At 41.3% G+C, this 22629-nt stretch overlaps 1 protein-coding gene across 1 annotated transcript in view; it reads right to left on the reverse strand.

Annotated features, from left to right (window-relative positions):
* Positions 1 to 15123, reverse strand: part of emilin1a (elastin microfibril interfacer 1a) — a 33125-nt gene extending 18002 nt beyond the window's left edge. The window contains exon 1 of the mRNA XM_034228650.1: positions 14773 to 15123. Within this exon, the coding sequence (XP_034084541.1) occupies positions 14773 to 14888 (116 nt within the window). The 5' untranslated portion in view covers positions 14889 to 15123. The remainder of the gene's footprint in view (positions 1 to 14772) is intronic.
* Between the last annotated feature and the right edge of the window lie 7506 nt (positions 15124 to 22629).

A 22629-nucleotide genomic window follows, 5' to 3' on the forward strand; every position in this document is an offset into this window, starting at 1 on the left:
TTGTCCCCCTGCCTTTGAACCCCCTTGACCTCTCTTAATAACAACAGCAGATATACAGTAAGACACAGCCGTCCTTCAGTCGCTTTCTATCATCATTTTCATATTACCCAGAATTCCCATCCACCGCTATTTCCCCGGTGGTTATTATGTCCAATTAGTGTCACTCTCAGAATCATCTGAGGCAGGGCCATGAAGGATTTACAGATAAAAGTTGGAGCGTACAAGGACTTCCTTTTATGTTGGAATGTCAATCAGCAGCTTTTCTAACTCTGTCTGTCTTCAAGTCTGTCTTTCTTTCTGTCTTTACATCCGTCAGTCTTTCTTTCTGCCTCTATGTCTCCCTTTGTGTAACTCATTTTCCTTTTTAGGCCGTCTTTCTCACTCTTTCCATCTCATTAATTTCTTATCCCTCTACCTGTGTCTTTTCTTGTCCATCTCTGTTTATCATCTCCCACTTTCTCACCCCTTCAACTCGTGTTTTTTCTACTTCTTGCCCTCTGTGTGACTACGCCTCTCCCCTGATCCCCAGAGACTGTGATCCTCCCTTCATTCCACAGCTTTTCTGACTAACAGAAAGAGTTTATCATGTTCTGATCCTCCCATGTACCTAATGACCTCTTGTTCCTGTTGCTACTGTACGTGGGAAAGTTAACACGATAAGTTAACCAACTCTACTGTAAAGGCTTTTTGCAACAATCACGAGGAACATTCAAATCATGGTAGGTTGTCATGGAACCACATGGCATCACTTTCCATGTTGGATCGACCTCAGTACACCACAAGCACCGCTGGTAAACAGTGACTGAGGCTTAGTGTGGACGTGCAACAGTACGGACTGAAATGTCTCTTCAAAGCCTAGATGCTTATGTTGATATAAATGATGGGCTCAAATCACGAGTTCTTTTTTATTGGAAAATCTGATTACAAAGGATAATTTAATCGGGTATAATACACAAACAAGGGGCGGCATCTGTAGTAAGATGATTTTTTTTAGAATATTAGCCGCCTACTCAGGCTTTGTGTTTTAACCAACAACCGCCCTAACTTATAGTTGTAGTTTAGCTATAAAGATAGTTTGGTTTTAAAGTATTTGCTAATGTATTGTCAATTTTACTGCCTCTCGAATACGATGATTGTCAGTTATGAGGGCTTTGTTTGTCAAGCAGATTTCAGATGAGACCAATCAACCAAAATGATCTGTCTTCCAAGGTAGGTTCAAATGTAGAATGTCACAAAGTAGATATATTGAACATAGTTCCATCTAAAACAACATCAGATAAATCAATATCTGTATCACTCTCAAAAATCAGTTGGTCTATACTTCTTACAATCAAGTCAAGTTTATTTGTATAGTCTACTATTACAAAACATGTCTATGTTCAAAATGGGATTTAAAGGCCTATACCTTAATGGTTTCAATTAAAAAAGTTTGCAATTGTGGTTCCCTTAATGTCTTTGTAAGCCAGTAATGTGTGTAATGAGCCCCCGCTTTATAAAAAACTGCTTATCCCTATAGGTTTTGCGGATTTTGTATTTTCATGTGGCTTTGAGCTGATTATGAATCAAAGCTTATTTTCAGGGGGATTCAGTTCAGCCTGGATTCAACACAAAGTGGAGCATAAGGGAATGTCATTTGGCTAAAACCAAAGTCTTTTGGAACTCCTTTTCCAAAGATCTGCGGTTCTTCACTGTGATCCACTTGGTATTGAATTGTATTTCTTTGTTCTGTGGTTTGTTACGTTGTAGTTAATAATTCTGTCAGAGCTTGGAGCGCTGATGACTCAGAGCAAAACTCTGCCATCCTACATCAGAAAACTGCTAGCGTCTGCTCGAACAGACACAGCTGTCTTTCCCCTCACAGTGATTGTTATTTCATTATAGCATGGGTTATCTACGGTTTGTAATACTGCACTGTGTATGTTGGATGCAAAGTATCTCCCTCGGGAGTTGGGCCAATACAGAAGGGATAGACAACATACGACAGTAGCTCTGTCTCTCCTCCTGTAGTTCCACTGTGTTGTTTGTGTCACTGTGATTCAGCGGGCCATTCTGCCAATCTATTATCCTGTCTTACAGACTTAAAGGGTCACAGACAGCAGAGATAAAGCATAAAGTTGGCAGTGTTCACACCCTATCTGCGCTGATGGAGAACAGGCCCTGCGTTTTACATAAATAAACCTAACTATCTCTCTTTGTTCACTACTGAGCAGACACAGATGTGGACACATACTGTACACGCACAGAGAAGAGTTGGGCAAGAATGCACGAACACGTCTTTTTGAACAACAATTTTCTGTGTGCTCATTAACCCTTACTTATCCAAGCTGTTACCATAAGATATGACTCCCGCTGCCTTCTACACTGGTGAAGTTGCTCAAAATAGAGGAAGGGGGACAGCCAATTAATGTCTTTAATAAGGACGTTAATGAGGGACTCAAGTCAAGGCAGCTGCTGCAACAGCACAGAATGAACGAATGAGGGCCAATTGAATCGCACTCGGTTCAAGAGAAACGGCTGGATAATGGTGCATTCACGTGCAACTCAGAATGTCCCATTTCAAGAGTTTTGGAAGTCGTTCTTTTCATTTTGGTGTTCTTGAGCTTTGGGGGAGAAGCTAAAAATAAAATGTGTTTTATTTTATTGCTCACAAAGTTTAAAGAAGAGAAGATCCTTTATTAATCCCCAAGGTAAAATGTACTGGTCTCTGTTATATATATATACAAAGTCGTTACACACATTAGGTCTGAATACACACAAACACACATGCATTTTTGTTCTGGAGAGGTGCCAAAGCAAGCAGGCTGCCAGGTTTTCCTGGGGAAGGGAACAGTTAGGGGTTCGATGCCTTGCTCAATGACACATTAGAAGAGGTGAACCTGCACCTCTCCAGTTAACAGTCCACACCCTGCATTTTTGGTCTGATCAGGACTTGAACTAACCCTTTGGTTCTCAAGTCCCTACAGACTGAGCTGGTGCCACCCCCATACAAAACCAATACTTAAACAGCACTTTTCCAGTTTTTCCAGTATAGTATGTGTGTGGGATTTTAACAATTAACCAACAAAATGTTGACCAAATACTGTTACTGGGTAACACAAAAAAAAAAGGGAAAAATAGGCTTGTCACTAAAATGAAAATAGCTAGTCAATTAAAGGTCAGCCTAACTTAAGTGAGCCTGAGCCAGACTTGTTGCTAACTTCGAGGCTTAACCCCCTCTTTATACATCTATGGATTAACCCTTATTCGTTAATCAACTTGTAATACACAAATGGAAACCGAACAGAGTAAAGCTACATACAGTAGGGTAGACACACTCCTGACGAGCTCGTAGTCAAACAAGTTGATGCGGTGGAAACTTAATGTTACTGCGAAAGTGGCTGCATGTCTCCAAAACAATGTATGGGTGGCAGCTGGAAGTCTCCAAAATGGGTGAACTGGGAACTCAGTTATTTATAGGGTTAAGGTCAGTGACAATTCTGTAACATCGTATTAATTGAACATAGCCTGCCTACAAAACATGGTATGCTGAATCAAAGAATTATAAATATGTTAGCTTATAAATAGAGAGAGGTTTTGTGGGGCTGTTTGCAATAGCTGCAAACGTGTACGTATTTTAACAGAGTCATGGAGCATTGCATGAGAAACTGACCCCATATTTTGCAAAGAAGTATGAAACCTTAAAGTCGAAAAAGTGGATTCCTTTACATGTTCCAACTCAAAGGAACCAATTATGTGAAAAGAGTCGGTTGGCACATCACAAATGCAGACACACAACTCCCTCCGTCTCTGCAGCTTCCTACAGTAGCACCCACACACCGCCCTCACTGATGGTTCATTTTCCATCGTTCCATCATGGTCTTCTAACTCCAGAACATAAGAGGAGCCTTTATATTTATCAGAGGATGACTAAGTGTTAGTGTAGCAAAAGTGAAAGTGTTTGTGTGTGTGTGTGTGTGTGTGTGTGTGTGTGTGTGTGTGTGTGTGTGTGTGTGTGTGTGTGTGTGTGTGTGTGTGTGTGTGTGTGTGTGTGTGTGTGTGTGTGTGTGTGTGTGTGTGTGTGTGTGTGTGTGTGTGTGTGTGTGTGTGTGTGTGTGTGTGTGTGTGTGTGTGTGTGCATGCGTGCGTGTGTGTGTGTGTGTTTATGCATAGGCATACGCCCTTCACAAAAAAGCATACAATGAATTTGTTAATGTCTGCCTGCTTGCAAGTTTTATGTCGTATGGGTGACAAATTCAAAACAACATTTAAGCTCCAAACCCATTGGCCTTTCTCCCTCTCTGTCTCTCATTCTCTCTCTGTGCCTGTAACCGGCGTGAAGTTAAGCATTCCAAACAGTAATCCTATGAAGTCCCATTAATCCAAATGGCCGTGGAGAAATCGCTCAGATGAAAGTCCACTAACTGGACTTGGCATCTCTTCCAGAAGTGTAAAACACAATTACAAGAACACACAAGATATTAAACAGACAAGCACACACATTCATGCACTCACAAGGGACCTAAGGACACTCTCACAAGCAGTAAGACACACACATACTGTAGATACAAACATAAAAAGTGAGGCTAACTTCACTGTTACTTTGCTAGCTAATGCCAACATAATTAAACAGCCTGTGTTAAATTGTGTGTGTGTGTGTGTGTGTGTGTGTGTGTGTGTGTGTGTGTGTGTGTGTGTGTGTGTGTGTGTGTGTGTGTGTGTGTGTGTGTGTGTGTGTGTGTGTGTGTGTGTGTGTGTGTGTGTGTGTCTTCAATGGCATATTCAGCAGCTAATCTCCCTGTTTCCTTTCCTATCAGCACCACTGAACAAACAGCTGCACATAAACAGTCCAGTCCCTGCAAATACAGTCCAGTAATACTTTACTTAGATTTTGTTATCAGACAGCAGCAGATACAAAAAAAATGTAAACTAGGGTGTATGGCTTTATGTAGATTAAGAACTTAAAAGTTGTATTTAAACCTTAGTAACTCAATAACTAAATAAAAAAAATAGGAGATTATCAATGTTTTACTTTACTATTTGGGTGTGCAAGAAAACTACTTCCAATGTTATATCGTTCAAGTAATATTTTGAGCAGTAATCCTCATAAGCAAACCCAATATGGAAACGTTTTTTGTTATAAAAGGATTTGGTTAGCCCAACAAAATAAAGACTATTTTCGATATGATGAGTCATGAATTATTGTCCTTTCCTCTGCCTTTTTTGCCGCTCCAAGTACTGCTGCAGTAACAACATGAATAGTGCAATACAAAATAAAAAACACAAATTCTACCACTACATTATCAGTAATAAATTAGCTGTTGTTAGAAGAGGCATAATACTCAACCAGCTAATCGTCATCCTCAACACCTTCTGTGTTGGTAAACCAAAATGTTTTGTCTAGTTTTGTCTAACACCATGTTTCACTTTTACAAGTGGAGAAACTTCAAAGATGAGGCCTAAGTGGTTGGTTTGGAAAATCCACATCTGAAGGGAGAGAATGTTAAACCATCAGCAGTAATGTGTTTGCCATTACTTTGGGCTTGTGTTTGTACAAACTCGCGCCAAGCATGTGATACAGATTAAAAAAAACATTCTTACTTTGTGCAATATTCCGAAAATATCCCACAGTGAACTTCTAAACCTGTATTGACTGATTTGTTTGGCCACAAAGGGGTAGTGAAAACAAGCTGAAAACACAATGTTAACTAAATATTATTTTTTTAATTGATATGGCAGTTGTTAATTCACTCAACCAACGGATAAATATAACTAACTCCTGGGGTAACTAGCTGGCTCTTTAGCTGTAAATGTTCCACTTTCACCAGCTGGTCAATAACTTTGTCTGTGTGCCATTTGTCGTGAGCAAGTAGTGCACAATGTGTTTTTGGAGCCACAATGCTGCTCCGTCTGGAAACATCATAAAAGTTTTGGAGTGCGGTGAAAGTGAACCATAGTAGTAAAGTCAAAACGGTAAAGTCACGGGCCGTAAAACCAAAACAATGAGCTGAAAGGCGCTAAAATCGAGACTAGTCAAGTGACAAGTCTGAGTTTCATAACAAAAGACCACTTTCTTGCACAATAGACCATGTGATCCATCATTGACAATAAATATGGTAGATTTAAGGGGAAATAAATCGGGAAAACGTTGTTACATTACATTGCATTTAGCTGACGCTTTTATCCAAAGCGACTTACAATAAGTGCGTTCGACCAAGAAGATACAAACTTGAAGAAAACAGAATCATATAAGTAGGTTTCACAGAGCTAAAACATTTCAAGTGCTACTCAACTGGCTTTAGATAAGCCAGTCCTTTGTTAGTATAAGTGCTTTGTTAGTAATTCTATCGCTTGAAGTGGAGTCGAAAGAGATGAGTTTTCAGTCTGCGCTGGAAGATGTGTAAGCTATCTGCTGTCCTGATGTCAATGGGGAGTTCATTCCACCATTTTGGAGCCAGGATAGCAAACCCACGTGTTTTTGCTGATGGGAACTTGGGTCCCCCTCGCAGTGCGGGTGCAGCGAGCTGTTTTGCCGATGCAGAGCGCAGTGCACGTATGTAGGAAGGGCCAGATCCATTCGCAGCATGGTATGCAAGTACCATTGTCTTGAAGTGGATTCTAGCAGTTACTGGAAGCCAGTGGAGGGAGCGGCGTGGTGTGGGAGAATTTAGGAAGGTTGAAGACCAGACGAGCCGCTGCATTCTGGATGAGCTGCAGAGGTCGGATGGCACATGCAGGTAGACCAGCTAGGAGGGAGTTGCAGTAGTCTAGGCGTGAGATGACGAGAGCCTGGGCCAGAACCTGCGTTGCTTTCTGGGACAGCTGGGGACGTATCCTCCTGATGTTGTAAAGTGTGTATCTGCAGCAGCGGGTTGTAGCAGCGATGTTTGCAGTGAAGGACAGTTTTTTATCTAGGGTCACACCCAGATTCCTTGCAGTCTGAGTCGGGGAAAAAACAGAGGGGCCGATGTTGATTGTTAGGTCAAGAGTGGGACACTCTTTTCCCGGAAGGAAGAGCAGTTCAGTCTTGTCAAGGTTGAGCTTGAGGTGGTGAGCAGACATCCACTGAGAGATGTCAGCTAGACAAGCAGAGATGCGTGCAACGACCTGGGTCTCTGAGCGGGGAAAGGGCAGAATTAATTGGGTGTCGTCAGCGTAGTAGTGGTATGAAAAACCATGTGGGCTAATGACTGATCCGAGCGAGTTTGTGTACAGAGAGAAGAGGAGGGGACCAAGAACAGAGCCCTGAGGGACCCCTCAGGGCATGTTTCATCATTGTTAACACATGATGAAACATGCACTCACGAAACAGTATTCTGAAAGTGACTTAGGATAAGCATATCAGGAGCTAAATGTGTCTTCACACATTCGTAATGCATACCAAGATGGATACATTAACAAGCACAGGAAACAAGCCTCTACAAAATTGCATGCATGTTAATTAAAAGTCCCATGTCATGGCCATTCCTCCCTATGAGCCCACTGTGCTCTGATTGGTCAGCTCGCCCACTCTGTTCTGATGAGATCACCACCGTTACAGCGGAACATCAGTGATTATGTTTTACAATGGCGTTAGCAACCAGAAAATGACACCAGTAAGGACAAACAGATGAGAATGCTGCGTGGGGTCTGGGTGCCGTGTTGGCGGAACGTTGCGGGGCTCGCTGCCCCACCCTTTGAGGCTCGAGGAGCGGACAGTGTGAGGTGGATTACTGGTGTCGTTTCCTGGTTGCTGCGTGGGGTCTGCGAGACAGCGAGACACCGCGGACGTCAGCCTGAGCACACACACGTGAGTGTGTGGCGGACGTCACCATACTCAGGAAGAAAAAAATGGAAAAAGAAAAATCTCCAACGAGGCGTTCGAGCAGCATAGACAAGTATTTTCTGTGTTAGAGTTTTACTCTCTACAGGGTGTACTTTGAGGGTTTGTGACTCTGCAGACCGTTTACATGCAGAAAAAGCTACATAACACACAAGGGGACGGATAATAACCAGAAAAGCATGTCATGGGACCTTTAACACAAATACACTTTATCCTTTTCCTGCAGACAAAAAACACACAAACAGCGTTTTCATTATCGCTCTGCAGGCACCTAGCAGTGAAACGTCCATTGTACACGTCTTATTGTTATTTATTGAGCCATAACTCAGCGACAACATACACCTGTCTAAGCATCCCTTTATTTCCCAATAAATGTCATCGCCTTGTAAAAAATGCAGACAGACACTTCACAGCTAAAGCAGGAAGCTGCGGTCTGACAGGTCAACCCACACATACCAGGTTCATTTTACTCAAAAGCATCTCTGCATGAGTCCTGCAGAGGAGCATTGTGGGTAAAAAGGGGAATAATCATTGACAAAAGTGACATGGAGAGTAAGTGGGAGGAAAAAGGAATGTAAGAAAGAAAAAGGGGAGCTAAGGTTTTACTACTTAAACAAAGAAATCACTTGGCGGCGCCTATTGTTGGGGGGTCTTTCATTTAGCTTCAAGGGAAGGCTTTGACAGTGTCCTGAATGAGTGGATGGAAAGGGGCGGGGCTCACTGTTTGAACTGTGGCCCAAAGGTCAAGCACTCCTCCAATGTCCTGTAAAGGTATACCCCTGTACACACAGCGCAAAGCACACAGGCTGTCACACACGACAACATACACACTCGAGTGCACTCACTCACGCTTGAGTGATCGCGAGCCGACAGAACAGCAGACTTACTCAATCCTCCAGTCCTTCTGCTCCGTCTTCAATTTAAGTTTTACTCCACACACCATACCGTTTGGACTGGATCCAGCATCAAGGGACACGGTGACTGTGTAAACCTCTCTCTGATTGTTTAGCCTCGCGGTCACAAAGATATACAGAGAATGTCCATGCCTTTTGCTTTAGCATTATTGCTCAGATACGTCAGCGCTCCGAGGGCTGCAGGGTTTTTTTCTGTGGTTCACTTCACCTTTTATGGAGGCATGTGCATTCGAGACATACGTCTTCTCAAAGCCTTCTTATTGCACATGCCCAAAATAACACCGAATATTCATGCAGGTAAAGCTTTATTAGCTGCTCTGCAGTACACAAACAGTCAGTTCAGTGCCTTGTTATTACATAATAGTCTTTAAGCTGAGAGGAGACTTATAAACAGTTATTGTGTGGTTGGATGGGGTGAATATTGGGATGGATCCAAATATCTATGGATTTCTTTAGGTTCATCTCAACAAGACAAAGAAAGCTCACTCCAATGAAATACATGCTGGAAACTATGGTCATTAAACTACAATGGCTGTGACTGGAAAGGATCCCCTTTCCCACATTCACATTACCATTTATAATGAGATTTATTTTCTGCCCTAATTAGCAGAAACGTGTACAGATGGAGTGAATTTGGATCCTTTCCGAGCTTCAGTCAAGAAGAGGACAATCCGGTTACGGCCTAATTGCATGGAGACATTCTGTCGCATTTTAGAGAGCTCTCCCAATTGTAGTGACCAAGCCTTTTAACCGTATCAGTGTTCATCATTGAACATGTATAATGCTTTTCCCACAATTGCATCTTAAGAGTATTCTAAGAACTGCTGCTCCACTGGGGTAGAATAGCTTGCTCAAGGGCAATTATTAAAGGAAGCTTCATAATTACTGACAATTATTCTCTCTGTGTGCCCAGATTGCCTTACCATATGGCATTCTCATGGGATAGTCGATCACCATTAGAGTACAAGAATTACTGAGGCTTAATGTATTCCAGGAGTTCTTTTCTTATGACCTCCTGCATCTCACCAAATTCCTTTCAACAACTGAAGAAACATGAACTCAGTGCTATTAGTCGAACTGTATGTAGAGAAATCAATAACAGAAGTCACCAGAAGTGAAGAAAAGTGAGAGACGTACGATGATGGCTTCATAATGTCAGGGTTGAGAGAGGCAAGCAGGACCCAAATGCAGATTAACTGAAAATACCTTTATTTCAAGGCTACAGACAGAGCAAAACAGACCGCTTCCCCGTGAACAACGTCAAACTACAACAAGGAACTCACAAAGACTAACAGAAAAAACAGAACCTAAATACACACAGGACTAATCAAACAAACAAGAGACAGGTGAGGAGGGAGGAGAAAACACAGGGGCACCAGGTGAACACAATCGGGTAATCAGGGAGGGAAAACAGACAGAAAGCAACAGGCAGGAACGGGGGGTGAACACTTTACAAAATAAAACAGGAAACCAAAGACAGAAAAAGACAAGACAAAACACAACACAGACAGATCGTGACACATAAGGACCCTGGTCTACTGCGGTAACTGCCCAATCCAAAACTGTTATCCCTTTCTCTTTTTTGATTGATATTGCTTGTGTTTCTCAAATGTTGAAGCCAAAGGGCAGCAGAAGAAGAAAGAAACTCTTGTTATTTAACTTTGGAAGACTTAAACTTGAAACCTGAAGACCATTGAATAACAAAAATGCACGCCAGTACAATAGTACTGGAAAAGCAAAGACCTCCGTGAGAGCCATAGTACTTGCTGGGACGAAGCTAGTAACTAAGACCGGCACAGACCCAGACTCATCCGACGCCACTCCACCTCCACCTAAGCAACAGCGGCTGGATTTTAACCAAGGGACTGCTAGCCAGGGAAAAGTCGATAAAGCCATTGCACGGTATGTTGTAGAACACATGCAGGCTATTGCTACAGTGGAGTCACCCGCTTTCAGGGAGCTAGTTAGCATGATACCATGTCCGGGCGGCACACGGCATATGGGACGGAAAACTTTTTCCAACTACCTGGAGAAAGAATATACAAAAATGGAAAGCCAGCTAATATCGATGCAATCCAGATTGCATATAATGCATGTCAAGTTGATCAACAGATTGTATTATTCTCCAATGCAATAACAGTACTGAAATGAAGGCTATAAGGGCATTAATGGGAGCACTTTTTTTAAGTAACTAAAATGTTACTTTTCACAGTAACGCATTATTTTTTTGTGTAAGTAATCAGTAAAGTAACGGAGTTACTTTTGAAATGAAGTAACTAGTAATGGTAACTAGTTACTGGTTTTCAGTAACTAACACAACACTGAAAACAACAGAACTCCAGTGAGTGAATAAGAGCAAATGGACCCTGCACGGAGCACCCCAATGCCAATGTAAAGAAAAACATGGGGGGAAATGGATAGAAGACAGAAAGATGATGAAGAAGAAGAATACTCTCCACTAGTAAACTACTGTATTGGCCGCCACTGGTACTGGCCTAATGTGCTTTGAAGGAATCCGGTCCTTCCTAATTGTTTCTATCCTGGTTCCAAAATGGTGGAAAGTGCTCTCCATTGTTATCAGGACAGTAGGATCTTCTTTTGAAAGGAACTGTAAAACCCACCTGTTTCGCTTGTACAGTACTTTGGGCATTAAACCCAACACACACTTCAAAAGGAAAAACACTTCAATAATTTATCCCATTTGAAACTAATGCACCTTCACTTAGAATGGCTTGGCTCTTTCGAAGCAAATATACCTGCATTTTTTCTGTTTTTCCGAGTTTGTATCTTTATGGTTTATGCACTTATTGTAATATGCTTTGGATAAAAGTGTCAGCTAAATGTTATGTATTTTCCTTTAAACTGTACCCAGGCCTAAACATATTAGCAGTCCCCAAGCATCCAGCCCTCAAACACATCACTCCTCTGTCAGTGTCTGCAGCTGGTGTGCACTGCTGACAGTTTGGCAGAAGATGTGTCGCACAGCTCAGGGTCCTCCTGAGCTCCACATCAGACCCCTGCTGGATGTATTCAGTTCATTCAACCGCCTTTATCACATATAGAATACTTCACACATCTGTCAAAACAGATCAATGGGGTTCAAACAGATGTCAGAGGGGCAAACCGCATCGCCACGGGCCAGTGCATTCTTCCCCCCGATGCGTCACTTTGTGTGTGTGTGGTTTGTATGAGTGTGTGTACGTCACAGGCCCGCCATGCTGACTCCTTCATAGGCTACTGGTTTCAGCTAGGGGAAAGGCATTTAAGGACCCAAACCAAGTCTTCTCTTCGACTGTCACTCTGCCTTTTCTCCTGTCGTGATGCTCCTCCCTGCCTTTTCTCACCCTTTCATCCTCTCCTGTCACGACTGCTCGGGTTCTCCCTCCTCTCCCGTTTCTTTGACTCTTTTCTCTTATCAGGCCTGTTGTTTATCTTTACATGTTCTTATCCACAGAAGTATTTTAGTGCCAGGCATTAGGGACGAAAACAAGAGGAGGAAGATTTATATTTCACATGTTGTGAGTAAATTAAAAGTACAGGAAAAAAGTCGATCTTAAAGAATATGCTGTGTTTGATTTATTTTCATATATTAAACGTTATTCCCAATTCTCAAAATGATATTATAACTTTTGCATTAACATTGAACTTCATTCTCTTGATTGCCAAGTATTATGTATTCGCATATACCTGGCACTCATAGTCTTCCCTACTTATCTGACCTTCTCTCAATCCGATTATGTTATTTTTCCCTTTATTCACCTATCATTCTCTTGACTTTTTATCACTTATTTTTCCGTTTACTCCATCAATTATTTCTCTATATATTTGTCTGAATCTTTTGCCGTGTGTTGTGCCTTGTGCCCTATCTTAACTCTATTATTTTCAACATTTCCGATATATCGTTAAAATGGTACATACATTTTATTCTCAACATTTCAACTTTATTCTCAACATTTTGAATTAATTCTTAGCACTTTCAACTTCATTTTCAAAATCCAAAACAACCAAAAAATACTCATCCTGTCATTTTTCTCTCTTACGTCTGGCAGTAATACTTTTCTGTTCCTATCTTACCTACTCTCAATGAGATAAGTTATCTTTTTCTCTAATTTTTTTCTTGGCATTTTATCACTTATTTTCACTTCATAAATCAATTAGGGCTTAGTCCTACTGTTATTGTGCCCCACTTTCCATAATCCACAGTAGTTAACAGTTTAGCTTCATCATACATAAGAAGCCATCCAGCCATGTCTCATCACTCAGTCAGCCACTGAAGCAGCAGTACACTTTGCTATGATGTAGAGAAAATCTTGATAGAAGCTCATTTTGCAGCAGCTCAACTCCCAGAAGCCTGGCTTGCCTTGCACACACACACACACACACACACACACACACACACACACACACACACACACACACACACACACACACGCTAAGTACAAACACATGGAGGCATGCAGGCAGACACATACCACATGTGTGAGATGGACTCTGTCATTCACTCGTTCAGCCTTTTATTCATTTACACACAGCTACATTTTCAGCCATTTAATTTGGCAAAACTACCGTATTCATTCAATTATAAAAACAAAAACAAGTCTCACACACACACACAGTCCACAGAGGTGAAGGGGTGGTGCACATATGGGGCCCTCAGGCAGAAGCTCAATTACATGCTAATAACACACTATGGGGCAGCAACAGCTCAATAAAAACATACGTGTGTTGGCTCACTGACAGTATTAACAGCTTTATGTGCAGGGACCCCAACAGTCATCTGTGATTTACAAGCGATAATCAATCAACTGTCTCTAAAAACTTAATGATAATGTTACTGTCCCATAAAGAACTGCAAAATGGGCATTTTGGGAGTCCTTCATCTGAATTTAGAATTCCAAGATGTACACTTTCTGGATTAATTCAGTCAACAGTTCAGTTTCCCTTCAGTGTCGCTCCCTGTAGAGCCCATTCACCCTCACTTGACTGCAACATGCTGTTTGCCAACATGATGAATTCCCCTCCAACAAGAAGCTGGGGGCGCTTCGAGGTACTCTGGGCCCGCCTGAAATCTTTTCACTTGGGTCCCTGAAACAGTAAACATCTATAATCCCTATAAACCATGTCCAGCTCTGGGGCCCCCTTGCATCATCACACAACCCCAACCCACCCATCCCATTCAAGGAGGGCCCCCTAGTGTAAGAGACCTAATCACCGATAAGATTTTTCCTCTGAAAATAAAAATGTACAGCATGTGCACTTCTGCAAGGGACCATATTTTCACACTATGGTCTCAGAAAATGATATTCCCAAAGGACATTTTCCTGAATATTGAGATGATTTTGTCACATTTTGTCCTATAATGAGTGTTTGGTTAGTGTTGGGTTTTTCTTTTTAAGTATTTGAAAATTATTATTATTATTTTCTTTTAAAGATTTTTAAGAGTTTTTTGGCACTAATAGTCTTCCGTACTTATCTAACCTTCTTTTAATCAGATACTATATTTTTCTCTCATTGTCTTGGCTCTTTATTACTGAATTCCGCTACCTGATTCAATTAATCTCAAACAAAAATGTTTAAATGTAATTTGTTATATATAATTTAAGTGAGATTATTTCAAATATATTTTGGTTTAAATCTGAATCAAACAGGGTGTCATTTTAATATTATCTATATCATCAATTATTTGATGATTATTTTTGTGGATTACTCAATAATTGTTTCTCTCTCAGATAAAACCGAAATATTCCATTTAACATAACTGTAAAACATTTAGTAAAAACACAAAATTCTCACATTTGTCAATCTTCAATCATTTTCAGCCATTAAATATTTCACTTTTTGTTAGCAAGGTCCCACTTGAAGCCCCTAAGGACCCCTATAAGTCAACGTGTTTCACTAGTGGAACCTACCACAGTTAAGGGGAACCTCACCGAGATCATAATCTTAAACAAACACGTTTCCAATGGAGGTTTTGAACTGCAACCTTCGGGGTTTTTCCAGTGCAAACACAACTAACCACACACATGCACACACGTGTGTTTCCCTTCATGTTGATCCTACCTGTGTCTGCTGGCCGCTCTCTGTCCCGTCTGAACGCTGGACTCCGAATATCCAAGACTGCTAACCCGGGCCAATGTGAAGGCAAGCAGGTAAAACAGAACCGTCTCCATCCTCATGTCCTAAACGCAAAGAAATGTCAATGTATTCCTAAATGTATCCTGGAAAAGTCTCACTGTAAGTGCGTAGTATCTTCAGTGACGCGCCGTGCGTAAATGGAGATGGAGAGCCATGACTTTAAAACTCCCGCATAGAGTCCAGGCAAGTGCATTTCACATGGTAAACTGTCTGCGCTGAAGAGAGGAGTCTGACTGCTCTGCAGAGAGGGGAGCAACAACAGGAACGTTTCTTGTCAGAGCTCCAAGAGCAGTCATGCCCGCTCTCTCTCCATCCCCCGCCCCCCCCCCCCCAGCCTCTCTCCCCTCGTATGCGTATTTGAATCTTTCTCCCTCCCTCTATTTCAGTTCCATTCCGCAGCTTCACTGGCACCGTAAGGTCATTCGCCAAAGACATTTTGCAACAAGTCCAAAGGAAACAAAGAGACTTAAGAGGACTTAACAGTACCCTATTTTAACTTCTGAAAAAGGTGGAGCTCTTGATGAAGTGTCCATCATGGGAACACTCTGCTTATTGTCCCATGCCAACAAGTTGTTCCAGTTGTTATGGAATTGTAGAAACATTTATGTTAAAGTTTCTGAGCAATTTAGGGTATTCTGGCACTTTCAAACTGCAAAGCCCTTTTAAACTGTGCCATTCAGCATTTTTATAATACTAAAACACCACTGCAAATATCTTTACTCAACTTATTTTATCATTTTTATTTCACATTCTAACTTGTTTATATAAATATTGTTTTCTATCTTGTTTTATTTTATCTTTAATAAGACATTTAATTATGTTTATTTTATCTTTTTATTGCACATTCTTTCTTTAACCTCTTATGTTTATATAAATGTATGTATTTAATATAATTTAATTTATCTTTTTATTGCACATTCTTATTTCAACTTCTAATGTTTACATAAATATTCTTTTTTGAATTTTTGAATTTACCTTTTATTTTATTCCCTTTTATAATGAAGGAAATGTCGTAAAAAAAAGATTTCCTGGGAAAATCCAAATAATTTGATTTTAAACATCGAAAACGTCAAATGTAATATTCTTTATTCCCTTATTCGGAGGCTTCAAACACATCAATCTTGGGTAACTGGGATGAGATAGTCGAAGAAGAAAGGAGCCGTAAAGTCAGTGAAGTGGCTCAGTTATGTCCGTTCCAGATCAATATCTATCTAATGTCAGCAAACATTAGCACACAAAAGATACCGGTCATCAGGGCCGTCCCTCCCTACAGGCCGAACATGCAGACTGCGTAGGGCCTCACCTTGCAGAGGGGGCCTCAACTGAGCCGAAAATGCAGCGCACCTATGCGCTTATGCGGCAATTAGTGTTCCGTCGACGCTCGCGAAACAGAAGGCCTCATCATATAACTTTGCGTGGGGCCTCATGTTGGCCAGGGACGGCCCTGCCGGTCATACCAGACACAGTAAAGCTGTAGCAGTATCACCCTTGAGTTTATTGAATCCAGTATTGCCATTTGCAAAAAAAAGAAAAGTAAAAAAGAAACGCAGTTTTTGGGATCAAATGACATCAATATAAACTCAAGCTAAATCAACATATATGAGTTGTCCAATATATGAAAAACATTTACAATGAAATTCCCAACAGCTTGACTAACTCCATTATGCTGGTGAAAATCATGCTTGCTAAAAAAAAAAGAGCAAAAAAACCTAACATGCTTCACCTGACACAAGGTAATCATTCAAAACACATGTACAGAAGAAAAAGGTTGAGTGGCAGTTTAATAACATTCAGCAAATAGAGTGAGTGAGTGAGTGAGTGAGTGAGTGAGTGTGTGTGTGTGTGTGTGTGTGTGTGTGTGTGTGTGTGTGTGTGTGTGTGTGTGTGTGTGTGTGTGTGTGTGTGTGTGTGTGTGTGTGTGTGTGTGTGTGTGTGTGTGTGTGTGTGTGTGTATATACACTGATGGCTGTAGTGCCCCTTGCCTCCTTAGTCATAACCACAGTCAATCTTTACGCAATCAGCCTGTCTGCCCCGTTTCCCTTTTGATCCGTATTGCAGATTCCAATCAGACAAGTGGAAGCCTTCTAACAGCCCAACTGGTGGGATAGACGCACACACAGCACATAGTAGCAGCTCCTTATCCTCTGGATAAGAAGGCTGCTCTCGAGGTGTGATTGATGCCTGATGGCCCTGGCCAAGAGAGTTTGACTCCAGGCCATGATTTACATTTGCACTTCTTTCCCCCCCTTCTACCTCTTTCCTGCCATTATATGTGTCCAAATATAGCATGCCAAGAAGTTAAAAATAGACTTGTGCAATTTCAGCAATTCGAAGTTAAATTGCCTTTTTTATGGTTATTCATGTTTTTAAAGACTTTATTTTTCACTTCAGCCAAGATTGTTTTCTTTTCCAAGAGCTCCTTTGTTGTCCTGGTTTATTTATTCATTTTTACTCAATGAAAACTGGACATCTCCTTCCAGAGGAATGCCCAGCTCAGCAGCCCTCCCTTCAGCCGCTAATGAGATCATCTCTCCCAGCTGCTCTGTCACTGACTCCCCGACTCCCCACTGAGTGGAGCCAGGCACACTGAGGAGATCAGACCAGTGGAAGAAGTATTCAGATACTTCACTTGAGAAAAGGTACCAATACATTATTGTCAAAGTACTTTATTACGAGTAAAAGTCCTGCATTCAAAATCTTACTTAAGTAAAAGTACAAACCTATTCTCAGAGTAATCTTTAAACAGTGTGTGTATAATTATACTTATATATGTGACATTTCTAGATTGTTGCATCACGTAGCATTTTACTGTTGTAGAAAAACACAGTTCGGATTGATTTTTTGTAAAATATTTAAATAATTTGAGTGACATAAGAGTTAGTCCACTAGTTTAGTTTTTAGAGATGCATATTGTTAAAAGAAGCCAAAGCTGATTAATAAATATCGTGGAGTAAAATGACATCATTCCCCTTTTAAATGTAGGAGAGTAGAAGTTTAAAGTAGAATACCATGAAAATAGTCATTGTACCTCAAAATCGTACTTTGGTAGAGTACTTGATTAAGTCTACTTAGTTTTATCTCCCACTGCTGGATGAGACCTTTTAACAGAAACAGTCACAACCTGTTCAATGTACGCATTATGGATCTGATTCCAGCAGTAAACAGTAAACTGCTAAAGTAAACCAACCCCACATCACTCAAATATGTTAAATGAAGACACAGTCAAGTCAAATTGTGTCCCATGTGTCATTTGTTCCATGACCGCTTTGTTTGTCTTTGTTTTGATGCCCTTACGCTGGTAACGCACCATCAATATAAATCTAGTTGACAGTTGAAAGAGTCTTAGTATCTGGCGGACACATAAAGTTAGCCAAGGCCGGCTAAAACTCCAGTAAAGTGCATTCCAAACACACAGACCTCCAACCTTTTTTTGGCTCCATGCTTAACAATAGCCGCGTTCACACCGGAGTACTTTTCCCACAATAGTTCACCAGAACTACGATTTATTTGCGTTCACATCAAAAAGCCCCAGGAACTAAATGAGTTCATGAGAACCTTTTTACCCCCTTTGAGAGAGCAGGGACTTTCGTGGGAGAAAAAGGTTCCTATGTCTGATTGGCTGGACGGATTGCAAACCACGCCCCGTAAAACTCCCAAAAAGTTTTGTGAAGCCCAGCAGCAGTCCCCAACTCCGGGGACTTCGGGGGGCAGTATACGCCGTGAAGTTGTTTGCGGCCTGCCAGTAAACCCAAAGCCGAAGAAGAAGAAGTGACGTCAGCGGTTTAATTTGCCTAATCCTCCCCTAGGGATTTATTCCGGTGTGAACGCGATCTGTACTTAGTTCATGAGAACTAAAGAGTACTCATGAACTACAGTGGGAAAAGTACTGCGGTGTGAACGCGCCTATTGCGATAAAGCCTGCCAAACAAAAGATGGAGCATTAGGCAAATTTGGACGTACTGATTTACTATCATTTCCCCCAAAGGCCTACGGCTCATTTAATCTCGCTGCAATTTAGATACTGTACCTTTTCTCTGTATTTGGTATGAGATGCAGACCAGGCAGTAGTACAAGCTGATGATACATGAGAGGCCTCTTAAGCCATGTGGTGCGTGACACAAACCAGATAGAAGAACTGTAATGGTGGTGACTGAGTGTAAAGAAGGGGAGAAGGCTGTGAAAATGTGGCGTTCATCTTGTAAGAACTGACTAATTATAACTCTCATTCTCCCATTGTTAACTATAAATCTTAAAAAGCAATTCAGTTGGACAGATAGACATAGACACCGTCACACCCTGCTACATTCCTTCCCTAAATTACTTCTTCCTCTGAAGCCAAAGCTGGCCAAGATTAATCTCCAACATTTCCAGAATAAAATGTGGGAATAAGCAGCAGTTGTAATTTAAGAGCAGTTTGAGTTTGAAAGTAATTTAGAGTCAGGTGTCGCCAGCTTATCTGTTGCACATATCAAACAAACCGAAGTTCATTCCACTTCTGTGTGCTGTGAAGGGAATAACACATTTCATCATCCTGGAGAGTGCATGTGGAGGACTTTCTGAAGCTATTTTTCCACTTACTCATTTTCAGTTCCATTTACCATGAAAGAGGAAGGCTCTAATATGCATGGTAGCTGCACAAATCACCCATCATAAAGTCAACGTAAAGTTAATACACTTTCAAGACGTTTTATTTTAAACCACAAGTCAACCTCGGGGCATCACCAAAGTAAAAGTCAGGGGATTTCCATGGACTGCTCATGGACTCATGGTTAAGACGGCCCATTATTCCGAACCCCAATAGTCCCGGAATTGTCCCTGTGGACCCATTTGTGTATGCCTTTTATCTATTCTTATGTATGCCTTTTATCTATTATTGTAATATTATATTTTATTATAATGTTATGTTTGCTGTCGGTAAACCCTCTGTTTTTAATATGTGCTATATAAATAAATTGGATTGGATTGGATTTGTCCAGAAGACACACACTGCAAAATACAGAAGCACATGGCTAATTATTCAGCAGAATCATGTCAGCACACCTTCCCAATTTCACTGAATGACTACTGCTTCTGGTTGGCTAGTTGTGTATGGGTTGGGTTGGTTGAGTTAAGGTATGAGGATTGAGTTTGGTTTGGTTTATGGTAAACATATGGGGTAAGCCAACCAGAGTCAGAGTAGGGCAGACCATTCTCAATGGTAGGATAACATTATAAGGACCAGGCATAAGATCACAAACATAGAGTGGTGCAGTGACAACGTGTTTTTGTAGGCCGACCTGGAAGTCAGCATCGTGAGGGCTCCATCGCCAAAAATCGATGGGATTTTCCATTGGATTTTGGAATATTGATGAAAATAAGATCTGTGGAAAACATGCATTTAGGTTACTTAGACGTCATTTTGTTGTTTGATTGCCAATTTCTGCACCACACTATTAGGATTCATCCGAAGGGAAACCATGAATGCTGTTCCCACATTTCATTGCAATCAATCCAATTGTGTCTGAGAGATTTCATTCTACATTCAGCAAAACCTAGAAGCTAGAAACCTCCTACTGGTACTACTCAACGTGACCCTCCTCTGGTCCCCAAGCATTAATATCATTCATGTTAAAGATAGCCCAGAGCCCATGTCCAATGGGAGCTCTATACCATTGGACAGTGTGACAGGCCATTTCTTTCAGTTGATGTGCTGCTGACTTGATTTTCTCCTGCAGAAGCTGCAGAGTGAAACTTGCTGATGCATCTCTTGCGCTTCACTTCCTCCCAGTTTGCTTAATTTCAGTGGAATCTCTGGCTTTCTGTTGGTTTGTGTGGTTCCACAATGAGGCTCCCTTTCAAAAAATGCAGCATTTCTTCCTTTCCTGCGGCTTTCGATTAATGGCATCTTCCTTACAGAGCCAACTTGCATTGGGATGTACTTGTATCGACCCTGTCAGCTGTGTGGCGTTCGCTGGCTGGGCCACTGGACTCTTGACCAAAGCCCTTGGGAAGATTAACATTCCTGTGGTGGTGGGGGGGGGGGGGGGGGGGGGGGGTCTGACTGTTTGACTGCCATTATAAATAGGCAGGATTAAGCTATACACAACAAAACAAACAACAATCCTTTCTGTTGTAGCAACATTATGTGTTGATGGGACCATTCCTCTCAGTTGGTGTATAATTCTGAATTGTGTGTACTTTAAAAAAAATCTTGAATTGTGTGCCTTTCTAGTGTTCCCATTGTACCCCAGTCCTTTTCTATCTACTCCCACATCTTCCTCCCCAGCCTTTATCTAACTTTGTATGTGTGTGGTGTTTGACCGGCGCATGTTTCTGATGCTTTGCCATGTTGACATTCTTCTAGGCTTGGCCTGCATTTCACATTTGTGCGGGTCAGGGAGTTTTGTTTGCTTTAACTATAATGGGAGACCCCCAGTTGTTATTTCGCACTTTAAAGGAACCTTAAAAATGCCTCTGATGGTGTGGTATGCTCCGCTGCACAGAAATGACCCAAGTCTCGGGGGAGGTGTCTTTGGAGTGTTAGGCTGCAGTCAAGTTCTGGACTCACTGACTGATTTTATTCTTCTGAGGCTCTAGATGCCCAGGCCACATGTACTTACAAGACAGCCTGCATTCATGAGTCACACTGCAGTGTGTGTGCAGCAAACATACAGTAGGCCTAAGCAAACCCAGGCTCCTTACACATAAAGTACCTTCATGTTTTTCCAGACTTTCCACACACAGCCGGAGCCACTGTTTCTGACACACATCTTGACTCTTTTACAGCCTTCCAACGAAACACTTTTCTTGTCAGACAGAGGGAAATGTGACGGTGGTGAGCCTGGTGTGAGTGAGACTTAATCATCAGATGTACTGTCATGAGTCGAAAGCTGCTGACGGGAATGAATTAGGAATGGTGTGTTCACATCCCCCCAAAATGGTAGTGTAAATACATTCAATCTTGTCACAGGACACCAGTTCATTAGCCAACGTTATTGGAAACTTTAACTCCGGGGCGTCGCGGATTCACCTCTGTGTTGTGACAGGAATTCTTTATGATGCGGAGGCATGGAGGAAAATGGGATCATGACCTGTGTGCTGCACAGTAATGATCTAGAAGCTGAGCTGTGCTCTTGGACCATGATCATGGATTTACCGCACTTTTAGGATGACGAATGCTATGTTTCATTTCTTTAATCCTGCCATAATCTGCTGAGGTGATTGTACATTTTATGGTAATACTTAAACACTTTTCTGGTAACAATAAAACTAATGACTCTCCTTGCTGAATCAAATCACCATCATTTACAGACACAGCCATTCTAACTACATGTTATACTTTACTAATGGACATTGGGGGCTTTTAAAGCATAGCATGACCTCAGAATGTTAAAATGCCATCAGGGCACTCTGGGCATTACATCTTTGACTATTAATAATTGAACATAAGGTGTAATATCATAATATGACAAACTTGCTTACAAACAGTTGATTATTTACACATAGAGCAACATTGGCATTCAGTTGGAATTAGGCTTCACGTGACATTACAAATGTAAGGGCAAGTTCACACTAAGGGTGTAATAAAAATCGATGCAATTCAAGTTTTTTGCATGAGACAGGCAAAGTATCCCACCTTTTTGATTTAAAGGAATATATATTTTTAACTCACTATGAATGCATCTGGTGGTTATATACACTGACAGTTTTCCTAAATATTAGATTCTACTGTATATGTGCCTATATTACCTTGCATATAGGTTTGCAATATTATGAATGGTGACATGTATTATATATATTGTA

This window comes from Gymnodraco acuticeps, unplaced genomic scaffold (assembly GCF_902827175.1).
Source record: "Gymnodraco acuticeps unplaced genomic scaffold, fGymAcu1.1, whole genome shotgun sequence".
NCBI classification, from domain to species: domain Eukaryota; kingdom Metazoa; phylum Chordata; class Actinopteri; order Perciformes; family Bathydraconidae; genus Gymnodraco; species Gymnodraco acuticeps.